Here is a 12,340-nt window from a genome sequence, read left to right as displayed (position 1 = left end):
CATTTTAACCATTTTTAAGTGTACAATTCACTGACATTAGGTAAATTCACCATGTTGTGTAACCATGATCACTGTCTATTTCCAGAACTTTGTCATCACTCCAAACAGAAACTCTGTACCCATTAGGTAATATCTCCCCGTTTTCCCCTCCCCCAGCCCCTGGAAATCTCTATTCTACTTTCTGTCTCTTGAGTTGGCCTATTCTTTTTTTTTTTTTTTTAAACCAGATTTTATATTTTATTCAGATTACATTTATTTTAAATTTATTTATTTATTTATTTATGGCTGTGTTGGGTCTTCGTTTCTGTGCGAGGGCTTTCTCCAGTTGCGGCAAGCGGGGGCCACCGCTATCGCGGCCTCTCCCGTTGCGGAGCACAGGCTCCAGACGCGCAGGCTCAGCAATTGTGGCTCACGGGCCCAGCCGCTCCGCGGCATGTGGGATCTTCCCAGACCAGGGCTCGAACCCGTGTCCCCTGCATTGGCAGGCGGACTCTCAACCACTGCGCCACCAGGGAAGCCCAAGTTGGCCTATTCTTGACCCCTCATCTAAGTGAAGTCATACAGCGTTTGTCCCTTTGTGATAGATTTATTTCATTTTATTTTATTTACTTTTAATTGTGGTAAAATACAGGTCGCATAAAACGTACCATCTTAACAGTGTACAGTTCAGCAGCGTTAAATACGTTCACACAGTTGTGCAGCCAACCTCCAGACCTCTTTTCATCTTCCCAAACTGAAACTCCGCCCGCATTGAACAACACGCCCACCCTGGCAGTTACCCTTCACCTTTCTGTCTCTACGAATCTGGCTACTCTCGGGACCTCACATACGTGGAATCAAACAGTATTTGTCCTTCCGTGACTGGCTTATGTCACTTAGCGCCACGTCGTCAAGGTTCATCCAGGCAGTGGCTTGTGTCAGAACCGCCTCCCTTTTTCAGGCTGAATAGTGTTCCCGGGCACGTCCAGACCCAGTCATCCCTCCCTGACCGGGGGATGCTGCAAGGGGCGGGGCCTGCAGGACTGGGCGGGAGCCCAGGGCCAGGTGCTCCCAGGTGCGGGGAGGAGGAGGGGCAGCGTGAGGGCAGAGGGCGGAGGGCGGGGGGGAGGGCGGAGCGGAGGGGCGGCCCCACCCCACGGCCACCCCGGCCCGGCCCCGCCCCGCGGCCTGCCGGGAGACGTAGGCCCGAGCCCCTCAGGAAGCCGGACTCGGAGTCCCAGCGAGCTCCGCGGCGCGCCTGCGGGCCGCGACACTGCTCCACCGCGTGGCCTGCCGGGACTTGTAGTCCAGCGCCTGCGGGCGCCCCGGCGTAGGGCGAGAGAGGGACTCGGTGTCCCAGAGAGCCCCGCGCTGGGCCACGACGCCGCGCGCCCTCGCCGTCGCCGTCGCCGTCGCCGCCGCCGCCGCCGCCGCCGCCGGGCTTTCTCCGGCTGCCGCCGCCACTGCCGCTGCTTCGCGGACTGGAGGGCCCAGGCATCTCCGGGCGAGCGGAGGCTGCGGGTGGGAGCCTTCGTAGGCACTGCGGAGCGGGCCGGGGGAGGCCGGGATGGAGCCCCCCGGAGGTGGGCGCGCTGCCGGGCGGGCCCGCGCCTGGGGCGGTTGGGGAGGGGGCCGGGCGGCTGGGGGAGTGGGGCGGGGGGACGGCTCCGGGGGCGGGGTCGGCGGTGGGGGTGGGGCGCGGAGAGGGCACTGGGGGCGGGGTTAGGGGCGGGGGTCCTGGGTCTGAAGGAAGGGCAGGGGCCGGGGGCGGAGGTGTGAGGGGCTTCGAGGAGTGCCCGGTGTTGGGTAGCTCCTCCGGGGAGGCATTGGGCTGGGCCGGGCGAGGAGGAGAGCGCGGCAGTGGGGATCCTTCGGAGGAATGGCCCTTCCTGCTGACTCCAGCCCGCTCCCAACCCCAGCTGGTCCCCAGATGGTTGGAGGAGGGGGCGGCCGCCGGGTCCCAGGGGAGCGGGGAGCCCCGTGTACCCGGAACAGGGCACCGAGCAGGCCTGCTCTCCCTGCAGTTGACTGAAGCGGGTGAGCCGGGTTCCAGAGCCTCCAGGCGGGATCTCGGGGCCTCCCGGCGGTGCAGCGGATGGTCTGAGGGCCGCGCAGACATGGCTCACCTCAGGGGATTTGCCAACCAGGTAAGGGGGGCGTCTCGACCGCGGGCGTGTGTGTCGTCGGTGCACGTGCGCCTGGCACGGAGCGCTGGCTGCAGGGTCTAGAAAGGGCGCTTCACCAAGGTCTGTCTGTTGAAAGTCGTCCTGGAGTTTCCGAAGAGCAGCCCCTCCTAAGGCGCGTGTGGGTTGAAGGGAGGAGCTCGTGGGGAGCCCTGTGATGCACAGCCGTGGGCAGAGCGGGGAGCAGTCTTGCGGAGCTCAGGCTTGGTGGGCGCAGGGCCGACTCCGGTTGGCTGGTTTGCAGCGTTCTGTGGGGCAGGGGTCTCCAAGCCTGTCAGCGTAGAGCCACAGTGCAGGGTCAGCGGAGGGCGTGCAGAGACCTATCTTGGGAACGGGGCCGGCCCGCAGGAACCTGGGTCTGCGCATCTGGAGGCACGTGGAAGGTCGGGGTCCACACGGAGCCTCGGCCTGGGCAGGGACGCTGGCCGTGTCCGGCTGGGGCAGGGGCTGGGGGGGGACGAGAGGAGCTGGGAATGGGATTTAGCAGCTGTTGGGAGAGTCGGTGTGCAGGGAAAGCTGAGGACACGTGTGTGCGTGTGTCTCTCGAGGGGGCTGGAAAGGGCTGCCTCTGGGCTGGAGGTGCCTGCCTGGAAAGCGCCCACTCTCTTTCTTTTTTGGCTGATTGGTTCTCATAATTCCCGACACCCAGCCACCCTGAGGCGTCTGGCTTTGCATGTTAACTGCCTGACTCCTGGGGACCCTCCCCAGTGTGCCCTGAGGCTGCGTGGCTCTGGATAAGAGCGTCGGGGGGCAGCCAGCGTCCGGGCTTCTGGGCCATACGATTCCCCCTCTTTCGTTAGTTCAAATTGAGTGTGACCGGAAGCTGATGTGAGGTGAACCACCCTGGGAGTCGGGCGTTCCTGCGTCCTAGCCGTTGGGTCTTGTTTTCCTTAACGTGTCGGCTCCAGCGTGGTGTAGGCTGACCGCTGTAAGGTGTTGGGAGCTCCTCTTAAAGAGAATATAGCGCTCAGTCTCACTTCCGTTGGCTGAGTCTGAGGATGGGTGCCCAGGAGGAACAGGAAGTTGTGTGTGTGTGTGTGTGTGTGTGTGTGTGTGTGTGTGTGTGTGGGCGGCAGGGCTGGGGTCAGGGTCAGCTCCAGACCCAGCTGGGCTCCTTGGAGAAACCTGGAGCGCCTCGCACAGTTGCTGGGCAGGGCATCCTGGACCAGCTGTGGCTGCAGATGGGCCCCAGGGCTTGCTCACTGACGCTGACGGGAGCTGGTGGGTTTTCGTTCATCAGTGACATCTTGTGTCTTTTAAATTACATGACTAAGATGCTGGGAGGGAAGTCGGGCTCGAGTTTATTCTTATAAAGAGCTATAGGAGTGGCTCCCGTGGGTCCCAGAATGAGAAATTGGAGCTATGAGCCACCCCTGTACCTGTGTGCTGATGGCACTTGGAGTGTGGCCTGGGCGTCCGGATCAGTCGCCCGGGGAAGGGGGCGCAGGCCCAAAGGAGCTGAGGAAGAGACCCCAAAGGAAGGAAGCCCCTTTTGTCCTTTTAGGGGTGGAGAGACTTGGTCTTTGTTGGCGGCAGGAAGCCGGACAGGACGTTGTTTTCTCTTGCGGTGGTTGCCACTGTGGCCCTTTGAGGCGGTCCCTGCATGGGGCATGGGGTGTGCTCCTCCACAGCCACGGGGGAGCCCTGGATGTCAGGCCCCCGCCCCGCTGGTTCCTGCCCTGCCTGCAGGGTCCGGATGGCTGCAGGGAGCACCGCGTGCACATTGGCTGCCACCCGTCGTGGGGTGGATGGGGCCGTCGGGCACCCCTCATCTTGGAGGGTGACGCTAATGGCAGACGTATCACTAAACGGACATACAGACAGACAGACACACTGCTAAGTGGTGGCCGCAGACCTGGCAGCCCCAGGGCTGATTCAGAGAACCAGGTCTGGGCCCAGCGAGCAGCCTGAGCAATTGTCCGGACCGCGCGTGTTGTCAGGAAGGGCAGCCGGAGACCCAGGCGCCGGAGCCCTTGTCTCTCCTTCCGCGGGCAGGGCTGTGAGCAGGTGTGTCTGCGACATGCCTGCAGGGCTGGGACCACGGCCGGGAGGCTTCCTGTCACGCTGTCTGCTCGGGGGACTGGCCTGTAGCACTGGGGACCCAGAGAGGGTGAGAGTTGGGGCCGGGGCTCCCCACTTCCCTGCCGAGCCCGGAATCTGGTTAGGGGTCTGCCCTGTCTCCCACTTCGGGGCCGTGGAGGGCTGGGCGCCCTGCCTGGGGTATCCCTGGTCAGGCCGCTGCGGGGGACCAGACCCAGCCCTGCCCCGCGTGGAGAAGGCGGGGAGCGTGTGTCGCTGGCAGAGGCCCGAGAGCGGGAGGGACGGCGGTGCCCATTCGTGCTGCCAGCCCTCGGCCCTCCTCCCCTGGCTCTTCTCTGAGACCACCTCAGAAGGGGCACCGGCTGGACCGGAGGCGTCCCCGGGGCCGTGCCAGCGCTGGCGCGGGCTGGGGCTGGGGCTGGCTTGCGGGTGAGTGGTTTGCTGGGCCGGCCCCCAGGGGTGCGAGAGGCCCTCCTGGGCTGGCTGAGCCGAGGGGCACTGGCGGAGGGGCAGGCGGAAGGGGGCCGTGTCCCAGGCTTGCTGGCCCAGCCCTCCCCGAGGCCCCGTCACCTGCTGCCCTCTCCTGGGAAGGCAGTTCGCTCGCCGCTTGGGGTTGACGCGTCATCGCAGTCTGGAGCCAGCTGGGCCGCAAACGGAGCTCTGCCTGGGCGTGAACCCGCGGGGTGCACGTGGGCTCTGTGCTCCCCTGGGCTGTCTCCTCCGGACCTGGTGAGCGCGGCCGCCCTGGGATGGGCCCGCCCTCGGCACCAGCGCGGACGGTGCTTAGCAGCCGAGCAAGTGGTGACTGTGCCTTTTAACGCCGCCGCTTTGGGTGGGCGCCCGCCCAGACGCCCTCTGGGTGACGGTGCTTGGGGTGGGAGGGACGTGAGTCCTGGTGGATTTGAGGCCCGGCAGGGCTTGGAAAACCCTTTCCGCCTCTGTCTGGACTAAACGCTAGGCTCCCTGCCAGCCTTTCCACGGGTCCTGCCCAGGGCTGCCGAACCCCACGTGGGTCCTGGGGCTCCAGCGCCTGTGCGGCCGCTCTAGGCTCCAAGAACGTGGTCGGTGGCGGGAGTGAGGTGATCTCAGGAGCCCAGGGAACCGCGGAGCGGGGGTGGGGGGGGATGCCAGGGGTGCCCCACCCGCTCTCTGGTGCTGCTGCCTCCGCGCAGCCCCACGTGGAGCTGTCTCAGCCTTGGATGCACTGAGGGTCAGGGTCAAAAAGCAGGGTTGTCACCGCGATGCCCCTCTGCCACCGCGTCCAGGTGCTGGGACAAGGAGGTGCCGAGCACCTCCTGCCCCGGCGGCTCAGCGCCTGCCAGGGCGGTTTTGTGCTTCTGTCTTGGGGACTGGGCGGGATGGCGCTCCGTGTATTTGAACATCCGGGATCGAGCATCCAAGACAGTGTCGGTTTTCAGCTCTGCGCTGGTGTGAGGACTGATCTGGGGGCTCGAATGGGACTCTCTCTAAGGGGTGTGGCTTCCAGGTGCGCAGGGAGAACTTGGTTAACGCGTGCTGGGTTTGTTTTTTGTTTTAATTCACGGGCTTTATCTTTTAGAGCAGTTTTAGTTTTACAGGAAGGCTGGTGAGAGTTCCGTACATCCCTCGTCCCTTCCCCAGGGAGTTTGTTGCGGTCACTGACGCAGCGTGGACGGGCTGTTTCTCACGAGGCTGGCAGGGCGCGTGCGGTTGGCTCCTGGGTGGTTACAGCGTCGCCCGGGATCGCCTCACTGGCCCCAGCTCCCTGTGCTCCACCGACTTGTCCCTCTTAACCCATCACTGTGCCTCGCTGGGCCCCCCCCACGCGGGGGGCGGGGGCAGGTCGGGGTGCCCTGCGTGGCCCCTCTGCCTGCCCACGGCCCTGGTGTCTTGCCGAGAGCCCAGGCCTCGCCGCGCTCTCTGGGGGCGTTTTCCCTTGTATGGAGGGTAACTTTATCTTCTGAACGAAAAGGGGTAAAGGAGGCGAGGAAAGCATCTGGGGGCGCTCCTGGCTCTTCCCAGCTCTCGGGGTCACCGGCTGCCCGGCCCACCCTCTGTCCCCAGCACTCTCGCGTGGACCCCGAGGAGCTCTTCACCAAGCTCGACCGCGTCGGCAAGGGCTCATTTGGGGAGGTGTACAAGGGCATCGACACCCGCACCAAGGGGGTGGTGGCTATCAAGACCATCGACCTGGAGGCGGCGGAGGACGAGATCGAGGACATCCAGCAGGAGATCGCGGTGCTCAGCCAGTGCGACAGCCCCTACATCACGCGCTACTTCGGCTCCTACCTGAAGGTGCCTGCGGGCTGGGGGCTTGCCCTGCGCCAGCCGCGCCAGCGCCCGCCCCTCCGGGGAGCCGCCCGGTTCCCTGTGGCCAGCACGGGGACGGCCCCGGCGGTCCCCGTGTCTGCTCGGGAGGCCGAGGCTGGGTCTGCCCACACGTGGGCCTAGTCTGAAGGGCGGGGGTCCCGACAGGTGAACACAGACCCAGCCTCACGGTGGAGAGGGCCCCCAAGAAGCGACAGCCCCAGGGCCAGGCGTGCGTGCAGAGAGGGGCCTGGCCTCGTCCTGAGGGGGAGCCCTTGGGATGGCAGGGCGTGAGCAGGGTCCCTGGGGTCGGCTGGCTCCGGAGTGGCCTGGCTGCGCCCGCTCCCCAGCGAGGGTGCGTCTGCTGGGAGCGCTCTGGCCCCCCCCCCCCCCACAGCCGGAGCCCGGAGCCCTTCCCAGGAGGGCTTTGAGGGCGGGGGCTCGGCTGCCGACCGGGCACTTGGTCTGTCTGCAGAGTGTCTGCAGCGTGGGCGTGGCGGGAGGGGCGCCAGGCTGGGCTGCCGCAGCCCCTCCCTGGTGGGCGTCCTGGCTGAGTCACCCCTGCTGGGGGCGTGTGTCGGGGTCCCATGCTTGTCGGCTGCCCCGTGCTGACACGCGCTTCTCTGGTACCAGAGCACGAAGCTGTGGATCATCATGGAGTACCTGGGCGGCGGCTCCGCCTTGGACCTGGTGAGGTGTGGGCCGAGCGGTGGGTGGCCCACAGGGCGGGGCCAGACCGAAGTTGTCTGGGGGTTGTCCTTGGGCCCTGGGTTCCCGTGACCTCCCTCCCTTTGCCGTCTTGGCGCGTCGGATGTTCCTCAGGACCCAGCCGGTGCTGAGGGGTCCCGGGCCTCTGCGGGCCTTTGGGGGGTGGGGCGGTTAGCTCCCCCAGGCAGACAGCTCAGGGGTGTGGCCGGGACCCCGTTGTCAGCTGCTACGTTTACAGCGAAGGTGAAGGTAGCATGTGTCTGTCCTCAGAAAAGGGCCTCCCCCACACCCACGTGACGTGGCATCTGGAACTTCTCTTGAGAGAGTGGGTAAAGAAGTAGGAAGCCCCCGCCATCCGGAGGGTCACCCCGCGCCCGGTAGAGAGGAGGTCAAGCTCAGGCCTTGGCGCTGGCTCTGGGTGGCGGGGAAGGGAGGGTGGGTCGGCGTTGCAGGGGAGGCCCGAGTGTCTCCTCTGTGTCTGCAGCTTAAGCCGGGCCCCCTGGAGGAGACCTACATCGCTACCATCCTGCGGGAGATCCTGAAGGGCCTGGATTACCTGCACTCGGAGCGCAAGATCCACCGAGACATCAAAGGTCCCTCGGGGCTGTGAGGTGGCGGGTGGCTCCGGGGCTCGGGGCTGGCGGTGCTCAGTGCGCCCAGCCTGCGCCCCCCGTGGCCTCGGAAACCCAGCAGTTCCATCTTGCTCTGTCTTCCAGAAGACACTGCCAGTAACGGACAGAGCTTTCTGAGTACCGTGTCCCCGCGCGCTGGCAGAGCAGCTCTGCACGTAGCGTAGGAGGGACCCTATTTAGGCCAAAAACATGGACTCTTGCTCAGGTCTTAGATCTGAGCGTGAGGTGTAGTCAGGGCAACCGTGCTGGTGTACACGGGTGGCCAGGCCACCAGGGAGGGACGTGGCTGAGGGGCTGACGGGAGGTGACTGGGCAGAGTGAGGGGACGGTCAGGCTCACCTCCGCCTGTTGCGTGATTTGGGAGGAAGGGCCGTCGCTCTGTTTGTGGGATTTTTCATAAGAGGCGACCACCAGGAGGGCCCTGGAGCCTGGCCTGGGGGGAGCACGTGGCTGGGCCCCTCGTGCGCGGGTGCCCCCCAGCAGTGCCCTGGGGCCCTGGTCAGGTCGTAGGGTGGACGCCGGGAGGGAGGCGCTTCCTCGGGCAGCTGCGTGCGGGCAGGAGCCCTTGTGGTGCTGAGGGTGACGCCCCGCTGTCCTGTGTCAAGCAGCTGCCAACGTGCTGCTCTCAGAGCAGGGTGAGGTGAAGCTGGCAGACTTCGGGGTGGCGGGGCAGCTCACGGACACGCAGATCAAGAGGAACACGTTCGTGGGCACCCCCTTCTGGATGGCGCCCGAGGTCATCAAGCAGTCGGCCTATGACTTCAAGGTGGGCGCGGTGGGGGGGCGGGGGCGCGGGGGGGCGCGCTCAAGGTGCCCCGGCTGCAGTGGCCCCGTGTGGCTCTCCGTCCAGGCCGACATCTGGTCGCTGGGGATCACGGCCATCGAGCTGGCCAAGGGCGAGCCCCCCAACTCCGACCTCCACCCCATGCGCGTCCTGTTCCTGATCCCCAAGAACAGCCCACCCACGCTGGAGGGCCACCACAGCAAGCCCTTCAAGGAGTTCGTGGAGGCCTGCCTCAACAAGGACCCCCGATTCGTAAGCGCCTGCAGGCCCCCGGCTCCAGGAGGTGCCGGCCTGCATGGCTGGGCGGGTTCCGGCCGCGCTGGAACCAGGCCCCAGGGGACAGCCCTGTGTGTGTGTGTGTGTGGGGGGGGGGGGGGTCTGTGCTGGGAGCTGGGAGGCGATGGGGCCTGAGGCCCGTCCCCTGTGCCAGGTGCCCCCTCGGCCCAGCCCCTCCTAGTCCAGGGCGGGCTCCGCTGCAACCCCCGGCCGGGTCTGGGGACGCTCCAGAGGGCTTCCCCCTGGCGAGGACAGCGTGCAGCCCACCGCGGCCTCCCTGTGGCCCCCTCCCACCTGGAGGCCCCTCACCGAGCCCCCCGGGAGCAGCGAGGCCGAGGCCCAGGGCTCAGCCCCGGCTGCTTTGCGTCTGAGCCCCAGGAGCTCGAAGGGCGGAGCTTGGCTGCCCGGCGCCTGGTGACCCGTGTCTGTCCCCGGCAGCGGCCCACCGCCAAGGAGCTCCTGAAGCACAAGTTCATCACGCGCTACACCAAGAAGACCTCCTTCCTCACCGAGCTCATCGACCGCTACAAGCGCTGGAAGTCAGAGGGCCACGGCGAGGAGTCCAGCTCCGAGGACTCCGACATGTAGGGGCCCTGCTCGTCCTGTGGGGCTTCGGTGGGCGCAGGGGTGGGGTCCCTGCTCGGGGGTAGGGATTGGGTGCTTGTTGCTGGTGTCCCGGGCCCAGCGTTCAGGGCCGTGAGGCCAGGTGGACTTCGGGGCCCTTGTGACTCTTCCCCTTCCCCTTCAGCGACGGAGACCCTGAGGACGGAGAGCAGGGCCCCGTCTGGACGTTCCCCCCCACCATCCGGCCGAGCCCGCACGGCAAGCTGCACAAGGGGACGGCCCTGCATGGCCCCCAGAAGGTCTGGCTGGCCCCAGCCCCGTGCCCGCGCCGGGAGGGTGGAGGCCTGTTCAGAGCTGACCGGGGGGGGAGGGCCGTGGGGGGCACGCCTCCTGGGCACGTGTGCTCCCCAGGGCGGGTTTCCAGGGGACCGGACACGGGGTGCCTGAGCTCGCGGCCCTGCTCACCCCCCACGCTTTGCAGTCAGCAGAGCCTGTCAAGCGGCAGCCGAGGTCCCAATGCCTGTCCACGCTGGTCCGGCCCGTCTTTGGCGAGGTGAGGGCCGGGCCGGGGTCCTGGGGGCAGGGGCTGTACCGCTGTTCTTCAGAGATGCTGCCCCCGCAGGGCCACAGCAAGGTGCGCCGGCCAGCCCGCCGGTGCGCAGGCTTTCTGGGTCCCGTAGAGCCCACGAGGGTGGACCCGCGGGCCCGGCCTTCCGAGTGGAAGGGCCAGGGATGGCTGGGGCAAGCTGGCCTGAGGTGACCCTTAAGTTCCCAAGCCTGCCAGGGTTCTCTGGGGTTCCAGGGCAGCTTTGATCACGAATTACCGTCTTAGGACCTTTTGTCTTGAACCAGAAGCACGGGGTGACTGTCTCGTCTAGAGAGAGGCCGGGAGATTTAGATCTTGGTGTTGGGTGTCAGGCCCTGGGCAGGGAGCCCTTAAGGGCAACTCCCCAGTGGTCACGTGACCCCGGTGTCTGTGTCACCTGCTCATGGGCAGTCGGTAGTATCCCCAGGAGCATGAGTCAGCCGGCAGTGGGTTGTGGTCAGGTTCACACCCAGGGTGTCGCTGGCACCTGGAGCCCGGGGAGGGGGATGGGATGTTGAGCGTAGCGGCAGCAGAGCCTTGCCACGGAGGGTGGGGTGCGGGCATGGGGCAGGGGCGTCAGGACGCAGGCAGGCACGCTGCCACCTCCAGGGGCCTGGAACGCCTGGGGTGGGGGGAAGGGGATGGGGGGGGACTGCCCCTGGTTGTGCGGGCACCTGGGGCTGTGCGGCAGGAGCTCGTGGGGCTCAGTGTAGACAGCTGGATCAGAAGCCTGAGCAAGGCCGCACACGGGGCGGGGCCGGCAGCTCTGGGGCTGCGTGGGGTGTGTGTGTGTGTGTGTGTGTGTGTGTGTACACGTCCCAGCTGCGGGGGGTGGGCCGTGGGCTGGTGTGTCTGGGTAGGGAGGTAGGTGGGGAGGTGTAGCCCCACCTAGGCTGGCTGGGGCCCCCCCTTAGGGTCCTGATGCTGAGGGCTGGGCCTAAAGTCTGGCTGCTGGGTGGGTGTCCTGGAAGGTGTGTACCCCTCTGTTTCTGTAGTGTCGGGCGTGGTGGGGATGGCCTGACCAGTCTCCAGCCCCTCCCTGCCAGGCCAGTTGCAGGGAGGGCATTCCTCTCCTTTGGGTCCTCACAGCCCGGCGGTGCTGGTGGCCCCCTAGTCCCAAAGGTCGGGCCGGCGGGGTCTGGCTGTGTCCTCTCACTTGCCGGACCTGAGCTGTGGGCTTCCAGGACCCTGGTCAGGAGGGAGCCACGAGATTAGAGAGCCAAGACCCGAGGACTCCCGTGGTGCAGCGGCAGGCGAGGGGGTGGGGCGGCCACTGCCTCTCCTGGGAGCCTCTCCCTCAGGCGTTCCGGGGACCTGCCGTCCCAGCTCTGCGTGGAGGGACCACGCTGCAAGTCACAGGCGAGGGGGGCAGGCTGCCAGGCTGAGCCTCTGAGCAGGCGCACGGGGGTCTCCCTGCAGCTCAAAGAGAAGCACAAGCAGAGCGGCGGGGGCCTGGGGGCGCTGGAGGAGCTGGAGAACGCCTTCAGCCTGGCTGAGGAGTCCTGCCCCGGCATCTCGGACAAGCTGATGGCCCAGCTGGTGGAGCGGGTGCAGAGGTGAGGGTGCTGGGCTGGGGGGGGCGGGGAGGCCCAGGACGCGCTTTGGGTGCTCGCTCTCGGGACAGGGCAGGCGGCGGGACGGGGCCGCACTGGCTGCGCTCGGCGTCCCGGAGCCCCCACCCCGGCTGGCACTCCCTGGCGGCAGCAGCAGTGACGGGGTGTCCGGTCTGCAGGTTTTCACACAGCAGAAACCACCTGACGTCAGCCCGCTGAAGCCGCTGCGTTTCGCACACAGGGGAGAGAGGGGGCTTCGTCTTGAGCTGCCTTGTCGAGGACCGCGCTGACTGGAAACCCCGTGTGCTGCCGGGGCCGCGGGCCTCCCTGCCGGGCCACGCCCCCAGCCCCAGGCAGAGGGCCGCCCCGTTGCCACGCCCCCTCGCGGCCAGGCCACGGCCCCACTCGGCAGCAGAGCAGCGCCGGGCTGTCCCCTCTGCGGGCTCCCAGGCGGCGTGGCCACCCAGACTGAGGGGCAGATATGCCTCCTCCCCACCCGGCCCGATGGCCCTCGGAGGTCGTAGATTTGCCTTGTGGTGTTGGATCAGGTACCATGTCTTCTCATAAGTACTTGTGTCAGCCAGAATGTTGTTTTTTAAGAAAAATCGAACTTCCTTGCTTCCCTAAATAGTCTGAGGTTAAGGAGTTGGTTTTCATAGAACGTTGAGAGGTTCCTGCCACTTTCAATAAAGACCTGACTTGGAGACATGCTGGTGGTGGCTGGGCGGGGTCCACAGCCTGTGCTCCAG

At 66.2% G+C, this 12,340-nt stretch overlaps 1 protein-coding gene across 4 annotated transcripts; it reads left to right on the top strand.

Annotated features, from left to right (window-relative positions):
- The first annotated feature begins 1,392 nt into the window (after window positions 1-1,392).
- STK25 (serine/threonine kinase 25) lies at window positions 1,393-12,295 on the top strand. Of its 4 annotated transcripts, none has more exons than XM_036858183.1 (12): window positions 1,393-1,500; window positions 2,004-2,126; window positions 6,246-6,476; window positions 7,122-7,178; window positions 7,681-7,789; window positions 8,437-8,594; window positions 8,679-8,864; window positions 9,327-9,472; window positions 9,637-9,751; window positions 9,934-10,005; window positions 11,458-11,594; window positions 11,771-12,295. In XM_036858183.1, the coding sequence occupies exons 2-12, from the start codon at window positions 2,097-2,099 to the stop codon at window positions 11,808-11,810; spliced, it is 1,281 nt and encodes a 426-aa protein (XP_036714078.1). In that variant the 5' UTR covers window positions 1,393-1,500; window positions 2,004-2,096; the 3' UTR covers window positions 11,811-12,295. The 4 variants fall into 4 exon arrangements, with proteins under 4 accessions (XP_036714078.1, XP_036714076.1, XP_036714079.1 ...); XM_036858181.1 differs by having other exon boundaries at window positions 1,399-1,562; XM_036858184.1 differs by having other exon boundaries at window positions 1,421-1,562; window positions 8,781-8,864.
- The last annotated feature ends 45 nt before the right edge of the window (window positions 12,296-12,340 follow it).

This window comes from Balaenoptera musculus, chromosome 7, assembly GCF_009873245.2.
Source record: "Balaenoptera musculus isolate JJ_BM4_2016_0621 chromosome 7, mBalMus1.pri.v3, whole genome shotgun sequence".
NCBI lineage: Eukaryota > Metazoa > Chordata > Mammalia > Artiodactyla > Balaenopteridae > Balaenoptera > Balaenoptera musculus.
The sequence above is the reverse complement of the archived record's forward strand: the minus strand, read 5'-3'. Positions and strand labels throughout refer to the sequence as shown.